This window comes from Cryptotermes secundus, unplaced genomic scaffold (genome assembly GCF_002891405.2).
Source record: "Cryptotermes secundus unplaced genomic scaffold, Csec_1.0 scaffold204, whole genome shotgun sequence".
Lineage (NCBI taxonomy): Eukaryota > Metazoa > Arthropoda > Insecta > Blattodea > Kalotermitidae > Cryptotermes > Cryptotermes secundus.
The window spans coordinates 231,363-244,488 of record NW_019738351.1 but is presented as its reverse complement, the minus strand read 5'-3'; the positions used below and the strand labels follow the sequence as shown (position 1 = coordinate 244,488).

Here is a 13,126-nt window from a genome sequence, read left to right as displayed (position 1 = left end):
TATATATATATATATATATACAAACCAGACAGTTATCAACGAAGTAGAAGTTGATAATAACAAGGAAAGTGTTTTTAAATGTTAAATTTTGAGCTGGGTGCAGTGTGACAGCGACGTGAGTGTTATACACCTGATGATGGCCGTCTGAGGCCAAAACATGTAGTGTAGGGGAGCAAGATCAAAGACACAAAATATATTGTTTGCACTTGAGACGGAGTTTGTATCATTATATCATTTATCGTATGGAGTGCAACAGGATGCTTAAATATAATATTGTAAACTAGTTCAATATACTACAGGCAACGACATTTTATGGTTTCTTTTAAATAACAATATCCAAAATACTGTGGAACTAATTCTGAGCACACTTCCCTCAATATGAGGCTGCATCTAGTGCTGACAGCTGAGAATGCATGAATGGTTTATTTTACAATGCTGGCAGTGTCCCAATGGTGGGGAAACTGGTGAGTGATAAACTTGAAGATAATGATCATGGTCCGTCTTGGGTACTATCCTGACATATGCCTAGAGGAATAGGAAAACCATGAAAAACTTCAGTCAGCATGGCCCATTCACCAGATATGATTTGGGACTGAGAACTTCCTGATAAAATTCTACAGCACTACTGCCAAAAACTGACCTACTCAATCAAAAAAGCATAGAGTTTTACATCCAAATCCTTGCTCAGTGTTAATTAGCCACTGGGTTAACTTTACCTTCTACTATGCTAATTATTGCAGTTAAAACTACTTCCTGCATCTCCTACCATCCTGCAAATGCAGCATTCTTGTCACCATAACATTGCTGACATAATTACTGGGTTTGTGGACTTTTTCCATCGTCCAGAATTCTATGAAATAGAAAACATTGCTCCAAATCTGAATTAACCATGCAGGATTTCAGGATCTCATAGCGGTAGTTCTGAAGAGTTTCTATCTTCTGCGATATAACGCCATGTAGTCCGCTGAAAGTCAACTGACATTTTGGAGGAATATGTCACCTCCATCTTGGGGAGTTGAAGAATTAGCTAAGCAAGCAACCAGTGTCAAGCAGGCAGCAAACAAAGCCATAACCATCTCCATTTGGATGCTCTACAAAACTAATTACTTTTATAAGCACTGAACAAGTTGCCTGCAGTAGCAGGTCGCATACCACTTCTACAACTGCACTCCACTCGCATTCGATTTTACGTGCTGTATGTGACTGGTATTTTCAGCCAGACTTCTGCCATGTTGGTTACACGGCAAAGATCTGAACAGACAACTATTACACTTATCCTACTGGTGGAAATACAAAAAGTCTGCACTACATCATGAAATAACCTTACCAAATGTTTTTTTTTTGTTCAAACAACTACCGACTCGACATTCCAGCAAATTTATTGTTCCTTCTGCCCTATATTGCACATCAAAACCACATCATACGCCACCTTTAAAGTTAACAGGGCTTCCTTCGGAAATAAACTGCTCAATCAACAGATTACTATACTATATTTCTACTCAAAACAAAATTACTTACAAACTTCGTATTAGTCCAACACTAACAGCACTTCGCCAAATAACAGCCACAGCTTTGACCACGATGAGTAAAAAAACGTTATAAACGATCACAGATCGCCACAGATCACCTACAACAGGATGAGTTACGCTGACGAGAAAAGAGAATGCTGCTGCTATCTATACTAAATAATTCACTTCTACTAGCGATTATAATTCCGACGCTGGTAGCTCTAATGGAAAAATGTTCAACAACGTTCGATTCCAACCAAGAAATTTTAATTTTAGTAATTTCAGTATGTACGGATAAGACAGGAAACAGCAATCTGTAATAATTGACAAGCATCGCTAAAATCGAGAGGATAAATTACTGTTTTTGAAGATTCTATTTACAAAAGATAATTATTACTGATTTGCATCCATGATACGTATGTAATGGCCGTCTTGTAGTGCACTCAGTTTCATATGTCGCTTCTTACTACATTTTCGGCAACATAGTGCCATCTTCAGGTTCGTTATTTTCGCTAAGCTATTACATTGTTTGCCATCTTGTGTCTTTCATAAAATTATTTAGAATATACATTATTCGTCAACTATAATAAAATTTGTATATACTAAAAATTGTTAAGATTATTCATCTATATGTCTAAATTCAAACTCGCGTATAGTATGGTTCGTCCACTATGGGAGTCGTTTCTGTGTGTACTGTGTCTGTGATGTGTCCTTCCTTTTTGGCTCGCAGCCAATTGGTTTATTCAACAACCTACAAGTATCGGCTACAATTACTTATAACAATGTTACGGGTTTCCACACTTTACAAACCCTACAACCAAATCTCTTCACACTATCACGATTCACTCGTTACAACTGAAATCGGTGACTACTACAATTCAACACACTCCTTACTGCTCACTGCTGGCTAGATTCCAACTCAACTCGTAGGCTGCTGCCTCGAGAACTCTCTTCAGCCGCTGATACACTTTAACTTGAGAACTGTCTTCGGCGGCTGTGTAGTTCCCTTATAAGCCCTCAGCAGGACAAGGGGACAACAGTTACGTAATAGGCACCACTGTTGTCTGACGCCGTGTTTGCCTGTTACGTAATGGGTACCGCTGTTATTACCGTCGTCTCTCGCAACCACTGTTTACCCGCTTTGCTTAGCAACCGCTGTTTACTCCGTTCGCTGTTGCCTGTTGACCGTGTCACAGCTGCGTTGCGTGTCTCGTCACAGTAGGAAGCGGTGCCACGTAGCCGGGGGGGGGGGGCTACGTCATCGTGGCCAGAGCTACTACGCCACTGCTGGGGGAGGGAGGGGGTGTCCTCCATGGCGCAACACTTCACATTAGTGTAACGTGTTTAGTTACTGAAGACGCCATTCGGATTGTTAATTGGTTTATTTAACAATATACAAGTCGTAACTACAATTGATTATAACACTGTTGTGGGGTTTCACACTTTATAACCCTATTCGCAATAATCTGTTCACTCTATCTTCAGTAGTCTACACGTATTCACAGCACGTGAACTATGTAAGTGTCCCTGTATCACACACTCCCAATTACACAATTACACACACGTCCGGTTCTTCTTTCCGCAACTGCTGCTATACTCCAACATCGTCACTCCTGATCACACACTAACACTCGCTTGCTACTCCTCGCAGCGACTATTATCCGGCCGTTACAACCGCTCCCTTCTTAAGACCAGCTCGTCTCGAGCGGTTTCCTTCCAACATGCCAGAAGATCCGGTTGTATCACATTCATTCGTCGCACATTCAGTCTTCTTCGGGAGGCCGGTACTTCTATGTTACCGGTTCCTCCTGTGTACTCTTCCATTTTTTCCGTTTCAGAGGGGGTCGACCCCTCCACAATGTCCAATCCTTGTGTATGTCGTCCCTGAGAAGTTCTTTATGTCGACGTAACAGCACTTCCGATGTGGTCCGCACTTGCTGACGTCGTTGTTCCTCCTGGTCTTCCCGCCACTTGCTGGCACGAGACCGTGGCGCCAAGTCCTTTCTCCGGCATCTGAAGGTTCCCTGGGGAGTTTCCTTCTTGAAGGCATTTCTCCAACGTCGTGCCACTGTTGCGCAACGGGATATCTTCCTGCAGGTGGCAGCCAACTTCATCCGGGATACATAATCTCCTCCGGTCCAACATTTCCTGAAGATGTTCCTCCGACGCCATGCCACTGTTGCACGGCGGGACACCTTCCTGCTGTATTTCTTCTGCCTTGCCACTTCCACATGGCGGCTGATCCCTCTGCGCTCAGAAAAATGTTGACTGAAGAGGGGTGATGTGATTTGACTAATTTATATGTTGATGGACTTGTCTTTTATAGCTCACCTAATACTATCGTAGCACTGAAATCATTGAGGTCATGATAAGCTGAGTATAAAGGCAAGAAATTCATATAATATTCTACAGGAAAGTGATCACTTGGAAGACCAAGAAAAATGGATAACATTAAACTTTCCAGAATGACTCTGAGGATACGTACTAAATACCTATCCAGTGTGGCCCTGAATGTATTCAAATTTATGTTCATTCTTCATAAAAAAAAAAGATAATATTTTTGTGTTACATGTTATTTGAACATTGAAACTGTTGTGCCAGTTCAGAGATAAGACAAGCTGTAAAACCTTAATATTGATTTCAGTGTTTGTAAAGACGATTAGTCTGAAAGGTAAAGTCCCTATACTTAATTAATTAATCACCATGCCATGAAGGCATATGGAGAATGGAAGGTACAAATTCATGTTGTTCTCAACCTCAGCCGGCTCCACAACCAGGCCTGGTTATTGCTGGGGAACAGAGCCCTCTGGGTACTCTATAAACCTCGCTTAACGAGCATAATTCGTTCCAGAATCTTACTCGTAATGTGAAACACTCGTTAAGCGAAACAATTTTTCCCATCTAAATTAATGTAAAATAAGATAATGCATTCCATGCCGAAAAAAATACTCAAAACAATTTTATGTATAACGTTTATTCAAAGAAAATTAAATATACATTGTTAAGGAGCGTGAATCATCTTCATCTTTTCTTCTATGCGGAATGAACCAACCTGAAATGCGAATTGGATTTGCAGAAAAAAAAATCTATATGAGAATCAGCCTTTCAACATTGTCGAGAATACGTAACCGTTGCGTAGATATTCTTGTCACTCCCTTTGAAGCATCTATCTCCGTAATCTTGTTCTTGTTCTTGAGGATAGTGCAAATCGTTGATGTAGACCGATTGTATGTGCGTGCTACATCAGCCACGCTCACACCTCATTCTCACTTTTCAATGATTTTACGTTTAATTTCTACGGTTATTTTTATTCTCTTATGGCTGTTTTTTACGGCTTTTTCTTCGGGGATATTTTTGCAAGGGTTATTAAACTTTGCACAAAAGAAAATCACAAATAATATGTCTGAACACAAGTTTAGAAAAACGTGTGATCACTAAGATGGTAACGGAACAAGAGCTAAACACAGACTGTTTAAATGCTTGTAATGACTTGCATGTTCTTCCCTCACAGCAAGAAACCGTGTTTCATAACCAGAGACAAATTGTATTTTCTATATATGTTGGGGCTTAGCATTTTGGAAAATAGATGCAATGATAGAAGGCATATCCTGAATTTACTTTTCCTCGATTTTATGACGTAGTTTCTGCTTGCGTTCTTCCCCAAATACTGACTCTGCAAAACAGAGCATTTTTAAATGTTCTGTTATCTGTACTTAGGCCGCCCCATAGCTCAAGCGGTTAGTCACTGGCTTTCCACCGCGGCGGCCCGGGTTCGATTCCGGGTCTGGTCAAGTGGGATTTGTGGTGGACAAAGTGGCGCTGGGGCAGGTTTTCTCCGAGTACTTCGGTTTCACCTGCCAATCTTCATTCCATCAATTGCTCCACAATCACCCTCACCTATCATCTGGGGCTGGTACAGTAGGCCAGAAGTGGCCACAGTACAAGGGACTTAGTCCCACCCCACTAGCAATAAAAAATAAATATCTGTACTTAAGCAGTTAAGACGTGTTCTTTATGTAGGAACAAATACAAAGATTGCTGACAACTTGTTGGTAGTCTATTATTATTAATACAGCATCATCATCTTGGATCTTACATGTAGAAGTTAGGAACAAGGAGGAACAATGCAACCTGTACTGCACACTCAACATTCCAGACATGCAGTGTCTGCTTGCCTACCTTGTGTAATGCCAAGGTCACATTTCCAAGACAATGACACTGGCATCCGGTAACTGTAGACTTGAATTTCACATAATGTACACACCTTAGGGAAGTACTGGACAAGGGCAGTGCCTTGCTTATTCTTGAACGGTCGCCATTTCCATATGGAGTGGCATGCAATGTTGTGGGTCCATCACACTTTAATTAATTTAATGGCAGCAAAACATAAACTGAAGAAGGGAAAAGGAAACTGATAAGAGAAAAATATTCCAAACCGAATTATTATGGAACAAAGAGTATATAACAAAGCTTGCAATGTCAGTGCCAAAAAAACCTTTCCATTCTAGTACACTATTAATGGATCTGATGGCACCTACTGTCAGTTGCAGTTCTATTAAAAGTAACTATCTTACAAGGAAGAAAAAGGCTAGCCCTATGCGCGCGGACACACCTGGTGAATCCTTGTCATCTTCTGCAAGCCTACAGGCTACCAAGCTGACATCTTGATGCTACTGCATTACGAGACAGAGCACAGGCTTGGGGCACCACATAAAGCTAATGGGGTGAATTTCATACCCCTGAGGAAAGAGCCTCTTCCTTCCTACTGATTCAGGGGAGCTACTCTGGATGTTGAGCTTATAAGAGAACCCCTGACAACCTATCCCAGGAATGTGCTGGTTTCAAGCCAGAAAGATAAACAATTAAACCTTCAGATGTTGAAGGAACTGAATTCCCACTTGTGGTTTCCAAATATTTCAGAATGGCAGCAAATGTGGAACATTTTCTGAAAAATGCAAAGTCACAGCCAAAATCCATTCCCAAGGCATAAGTACAATCCTTAATTATCCTCAAATTTTACATAAAAATTGTACTACCATATAGCAAATGTGAAGATAATTTTCTTTGTATAATGGTAATACCAAAATGGAAACCAGGAGAACTAGCTTTTATTAGACATTTCTCATGAAATATCTCGTTCCAGTTGGCATGTACCAAATTGTTTTAGAACATATATTTCACACTTCTCCAAATTTTGTATCGACAGTTGTGAATATGAGTTTCTTCCGGGTTTTGCTACCATAGACAAGTGGAAGAATTAACGTGTTACAGTAGTCACTTTTGTACTTTTATACCTTTTGATGGTTTAAATACACAACTTCTTTATTCTGAATTCTTCGGGAATTTTGACATTCCTGCATGTATGCCTCCTTCTCTCTCGTACAACAAAAATGTGTTCCAACTGAAGATGGTGGGTGTGTTGGAGAATCATTTCCTTTTAATATCATCTTGTCCCTTGAATGACACAAGAGTTTTTATTCTTTCTTTTGACACCATAATTATATATCTACATATTAATTTAGAAAAAATATGAGTACCTCTACATATTATTTTTTAAACATACACATAAGATCATTCAGCGTCTGAGATAGCATAGATGGTATAGTGACTGGCTATGGGGCTGGAGAACTGAGGGGTTGGAGTTCGAGTCCTTGTAGAGTAAAGTTTTTTCTTCTCCATGTCATCCAGACTGGCTCTGGGGTCCATCCAACGTCCTATCCAATGGGTACCGGGAACTCTTTCCCCTGGTGTAAAGTGGCTGGGGAGTGAACCTGACCACTCACATCCACCTATTGCCAAGGTCAAGAAAATGTGGATCTATACATCTACTGCCCCCATACGCCTTCATGGCATAGTGCTTAATTCATTCAGCACAGAGACAACCTTTACTCTTTTTTTTAACAGTTCATTACAGAATGAAGCAGCATGGCTCATAAAATTTCCTCAGTTGCAATAAATGGTTCTGAATCCCCTGGCACTTGCCAATATGCACAAAACATTCCAGATGGCAACAAGTCTGCCATGTTGGTATTGCTTAAACTAAGGAAAAAGAACAAATAAAACCGGGTTGGCATGAAGCTCTTTTACAGTTTTAACAGAATGCTTCCTCCACTGATTTAAAAGCTTCCAGGCTGGGATGTGACTACTCTAAAAATATTTCCAGACTGAGATAATTTTAAGTGCTACAATATTAAATAACTTTTTTATGTTTTATCATGCCAGTATCTATAGTGTCAAATGGTCAGATGATGGCACGCAATGGACTCAAAAGGATCTGGAAGGAAGCAGTTTTTGGCCTAAGTTAGGTACTCATCCTGGCATCAAATTGGAAAGAATTCGAGAAAGTCACAAAAAACCCTGCAGGGCAAAGCCTGTGTTGCAGCTCAGATTCTAACCTAGCACCTTTCAAATACTACACCAACCTTCTGGGTCCAGCATTCTGCACTACGGGCCAGTGGGCTGAGGACCATCCAAGAACAGACACATGACACAAATATAATTCACAGAATTACTGGGGATTTGGACTTTTGCCATCGTCCAGAATTCTAGGTAATAGAGGACATGATGTTTCAGAAACTGGATCTGTTTCCGTCTTCAGGTGGGAAAAGAAGACGGAAACAGATCCAGTTTCCAAAATGTCATTTCCTCTATTGCCTAGAGTGTCCTCTGTTACCTAGAATTCTGAATGAATGAAAAAGTCCAAAACCTAAGTAATTCTGTGCGTCATCCACCATCGTCAGAACCTATAATCTACACAGATATAATTCAAGAACAGTTATGATGACATGACACAAGTTCAGTATCGAGTTTGTTCCTTGCCTCACCTCNCTTTGTTTTGATGCGGGTATGTGACGTGCATTATACTATATAAAGGCAACGTTCTGCGATCGACTATTTGTGAGTTTTGCTCCACCTTCCAAAAGGCTACTGACAGAATTCTGAGAGGGCCACCTGACAATGAAGTCTTGGCAATAAATATTTTCAACTGAACCAGGAATACACTTGAATACTTGAATAGTTACAAATAATTTAAATTTCTGGCAATTACAGACAATTTTCATGCCTGACTTATTGACACTGCTCTATTTTTCTGAATTGTCAGCAGGCACATGGAATTGAAGCATGAAAAGCTGGCACAACCTATAATTCTGTCCAACAGATCAGCAATTTTCTTCTACATGAAATACAACAGAAGCTAATCAGGAGTTAAAACAGAAAATACAAAAGATCAGATTGGAAAAAAAATCACTGTCCCTGTGGAGATGAAACCTAAGTACTTGGAGAAAACCCACCCCAGCGCCACTTTGTCCACCACAAATCCCACTTGACCAGACCCGGGATCGAACCCGGGCCGCCGCAGTGGGAAGCCAGTGACCAACCGCTTGAGCTATGGTGCGGCCAAGTTATGTACATACATACAACTTTGCTATAGTAGGACTATACCAAGGATTTGACAGGAATATTTTTATTTACCTGAGGCTGCAATGAACTTATGTTCCAGAGCTCTGATCTTTCAAGCCGACACTCAGGAATAAATACATGATAAATCACTTTATCACACATTTATTAAAAGCAAACAAAACCATAAAAGAATCAGATAAACTACATGAACAGACAAGCAACTAAGGCCAGGACCTCAATTCACCAGACAACCAAAATATAACAATATCCTGTATCACAAATTAAGTACACTGCCAATATGAAAAACCTTTAACCCTCACCGGACTGCATATGTACACATACATACATCAAGCCACAATTTTACATGTTCATATCACATGTATTATGTCATAACATAATCTTATTATTTTCTTAATGTTAAATTAAGTTAAATTAAAATTTTATAAAACTTATTACATACAAGAATATGGAATGTTTTTTACATAATACATGTCCTATTTTTACATCAACATCAATTTAAAAATAACATTTATATTAAATATAAAATTCCCCACTATTTACAAAAAACTGCAAATTCTTATACTATACAAGTGTAAAAATTTATATTTTCACTTCCAATATTTTTATGATTCTACATAATCATGTATTATGTATGTACGTAATAGTATATAAAAATAATACTAAATGGGTATGTATGCCCTGGCACCACTAACATCATTGAACCAAATTCAATGTAAAAGTATTTCTGTGATAAATAAAATCCCAGAAGCAGTAGCAATATGCCACAGCTATGCATCAGGAACCAGAAGTATCACATTGATTATGCAGCAGACTGTACAGCTGTAACGGTACAATCAACTTTCACTTTTGCTCTTTTGCTGTCTGAGAAAGTTGACCTTGGAAGTTAGAATGAAAGAAATATGTAGAGGTGAACCACATTCTAGTATTTCCTTATCCAGAGACACCCACCACCACGAAACCGCTTACTGGTACTGTCCACAGTTTCAAGGAGACAAAAGTAATTAGGGAAAAATATTCTTTATGCTAGAAGAAAAAATGTCTTCCCTGGAGGAGCAAGTGTTTCAGGAACTGAAGGCACACTGACATGCTCATTAATGGTATTCTGTGCAACCATTTGAGCACAAGGCTTCCTCATAGGAGGATCTTAACAGAACTGGAGGCTTGAATTTCTTCTTTGACACTACCTTCTCAAGGCCTTCTCCTGCATATGACACCAGGGGAGAAATCTCACAAATGATGGGCGTCCCATTAGTTTCCACAATGCCACCTGCGTCCTGAATGTAACGGCGATGTAGGGAAAATATGTCGCTCCGGCACGTTGTTGGATTCTCCTTCTCTGCAGAATCTGCATTCTTAAGGGGACTAAATTCTTCTTCCCTCTTTACTTCCCATATGACAAAACGATCTGCATATGGAAATACATCAAACACAAACTTCTCCATCTTTATCCCATTTGGTTTGTCGGGCTTGAGGCGCTGACCATTTTCATTAATATACGGAATCTTTTTCTTGGCCACATGAAGTTGGAGATTGCATTCAAATCTGTGCACAATTTTGTGAAGAAATTCTGTGGTGAAGAAATGATTGCAGATGTTGCCAGCACTGAAAGTTAGCTTTCCATCACTGTTACGCTTCTCTGCAGTCTTTGAAGTTATTTCACTGTATTCCACAACCTGATACTGTCCATCAACTTTACAAATGACACCCACTGCTTCTTGTGGTGATGCTTTGTCAACTACTTTGGCACCACATTCTGCATCCCTCTGCACACAGTAGCCAATAAACACGGGATCTGCTATTTTAACAAGAATATTATCCACAGCATGTGCATGAAGATACTTTATGCCTCTCTTTTCCATATCATCAAAAATCTTCATGTCTCGCAAAGCTCTATAAATTCCTCCATTGCCATCTGGTGCTCTTGCTATTCTCCATTTTTCGTCCATAATAATTTTGCCATCAAATGTAAAGCAAGGAAGCAACCCTTGTTCAAACATAACAATATTATTCTTATTAAGTCCAAAGAAATCATGTTTCTTAAAGAAATCTTCAGTTGCATCCATCGTGGCCTCACTTGTCATGATATACCATGTAATATTGCTACGTTTACCTGTCCTGTCATATGCCAGGTCTTCCAGCCTCCTAATTCTCTCTGCCTGCAGCTGAAACAGCGGTTTGCGTGAAGGAAGTCCCACATCGTACATACCTTTTGGATATGACACCCCCAATCTGGTACCCTGACCTCCTGCCATAAGGAGAACGGCTACCCTTCCTTCGGAGATTTGCTGCAGCCCTTCATGTTCATACGACTTCAGTTCCTCAGGTGACGATCTAATGACTCCTCCATACAGTTCCGGCGGTATCGGCTCCATGCGATCATCCAACTTCGACTGATCTTCGTTCAAAGTCTCCACAGACTTTTTGAAGTAAGAACATACTTCTGCCACGTTCACTTCTTTAATTTCATTAGACAATATTGTTTTTTGTTCATCCGTTAGTTCATCCCAAAATCTTAAAACGTGTGACTGATTGAACTTCGCTAGTTCCTTACTAACTGTTTCTAACTCTGACATTGCCAACCCCTACAGATAACAGGCTAACAAAACTAACAACAACCTGTATCTCTTTAGACTACTCCCTACCCACACTCGGTGAAAGCTGATAGCAGAATGTTGGCTCCCTCCCATGTTACTTGACATTTGACGTCCGTCTCTTACGAACTGCAGTGAACAACGACGACCATGCGTACCACCTCCACTACCTCCACTACAATCTAATACGATTACGTGAACATGGCCTCGGCTCCACAAACTCAAACCACAGCCACCTAGATACGATCTCACTGCCTGCTGGATCTAATGATGCCGTGTCTTACTGGTGCACATCAACGGCTAGGCTGTCGGTAGCGTGGCCGAGCGGTCTAAGGCGCTGGTTTTAGGCACCAGTCCGAAAGGGCGTGGGTTCGAATCCCACCGCTGCCACACTTTTTTTGTTGGGTTATTTTTATACTCGTAAAATTTCTTGGAATAATAGGATTTGCTCAGATATTTTATAGTAGTACTGTATTCTGCTATAAATATTTTAATTCGCCTAACTAGTTTCATGGTATACCAAACTCAAAAAGAGGCACAATAGATCACTGTGGTTGCAGTGCAAGGGCCAAGAAGGCCCTCAAACTCAAAAAGAATGCTGGGGAACACTTCCCTCCTAAATGAATCAAGACTTTTTTGAAGTCTAATGAATAGCTGATGTACTGTCTAATTGTACTCCCATCTTTTGTCCAGTGTCTGGTGAATGCAAAAAATCTGCTAAGTACTTGATTTGTTATGTTGAAACCCACACTAATGATCCCCAGTAATTTCATTTACATATGGGCTTAACCTGGGAGGCATGCAATAGTGTAGTTGGTTGAGACACTATGCTATAAGGCAAAAGATCGTGAGTTTGATTCCTGAGGAGGTCACTGGATTTTTCGATTGACCTAATCCTTCCAGCTGCTCTATGGCCCTCGGGTTGACTCAGCCACTAACACACATGAGTAACAGGAATCTTCCAGGGGTGTTAAGGGTGGCAAGTGCATAAGGCTGATAACCTGACCACCATCTATGAGCTGATTGTCTAGAATTGTCTCACAACTCCATGGGCTTCTACATCTGTTACAAGGATAGCTTTACTTTTCCTTTATTGATTTAACCTTGTGAAAGGGATGTTTTAGATACAGTTTTGTACGATGCTGACAACAATGATATGCCTCATAATTACTGATAAATATCAATAAAAACATGCACCAAATTTCCTTAGGACTTTTCTCTAAGAAAATAGTTGTAGGCAGTTATAAATTTCGATCCTGCCCCAGCCCTAACCCTCAAGGACATTATCATACTAATCCAGACATAGAATTTCTTGCAACATGAGATATTCCTCAGTATGAATGAATGCTGTACCTATTTTTATGACTTGACGAAGATCTGATGTAATCATCATGTTTATTAAGTTATGATGGCTCAGCATCCAAGGCAGATAAAATTTGCTACTGTGGCTGTAGGTGACGTCTGACGGCTTGACTCTCACTGTTCCCCAGCGGCTTTCTCTAGGATAAGAACAACAGACTCCCTGCACATACTTCATGTACAAATAAAATGACCAGTCACAACACTGCAAAGTTCTGTCTTCTGGGACATTACTCTGTGAAAACC

General features: G+C 40.2%; 3 protein-coding genes and 1 non-coding gene across 8 annotated transcripts in view; 1 reads left to right on the top strand and 3 right to left on the bottom strand.

The window, feature by feature from the left end:
• The window catches only part of LOC111870728 (NF-kappa-B-repressing factor), a 33,969-nt gene extending 31,548 nt beyond the window's left edge, over positions 1-2,421 (bottom strand). The window contains exon 1 of one of the 5 annotated variants that reach the window (XM_023863235.2): positions 2,403-2,421. Coding sequence is in view for 1 of the 5 variants with exons in the window: in XM_033753979.1 (XP_033609870.1) it covers positions 373-390 (18 nt within the window). In the remaining 4 variants the exon portion in view is untranslated. Of the gene's footprint in view, positions 1-372; positions 782-1,152; positions 1,172-1,327; positions 1,467-1,518; positions 1,938-2,402 lie in introns of those variants that run through there. The other 4 variants (XM_023863232.2, XM_023863233.2, XM_023863234.2 and 1 more) reach the window with 4 other exon arrangements.
• Positions 2,422-9,055: 6,634 nt separating this feature from the next.
• On the bottom strand, positions 9,056-11,765 carry LOC111870745 (UDP-N-acetylhexosamine pyrophosphorylase). The gene has a single exon (XM_023863264.2). The coding sequence runs from the start codon at positions 11,501-11,503 to the stop codon at positions 10,022-10,024; it is 1,482 nt and encodes a 493-aa protein (XP_023719032.1). The 5' UTR covers positions 11,504-11,765; the 3' UTR covers positions 9,056-10,021.
• Positions 11,766-11,831: 66 nt separating this feature from the next.
• Trnal-uag lies at positions 11,832-11,911 on the top strand. Its single transcript has one exon. It is a non-coding gene; the product is annotated as a tRNA-Leu (tRNA).
• A 1,071-nt stretch (positions 11,912-12,982) lies between these two features.
• The window catches only part of LOC111870749 (endoribonuclease Dcr-1), a 101,141-nt gene continuing 100,997 nt past the window's right edge, over positions 12,983-13,126 (bottom strand). Inside the window, exon 29 of the mRNA XM_023863267.2 lies at positions 12,983-13,020. The gene's annotated coding sequence lies outside the window, so the exon portion shown is untranslated. The remainder of the gene's footprint in view (positions 13,021-13,126) is intronic.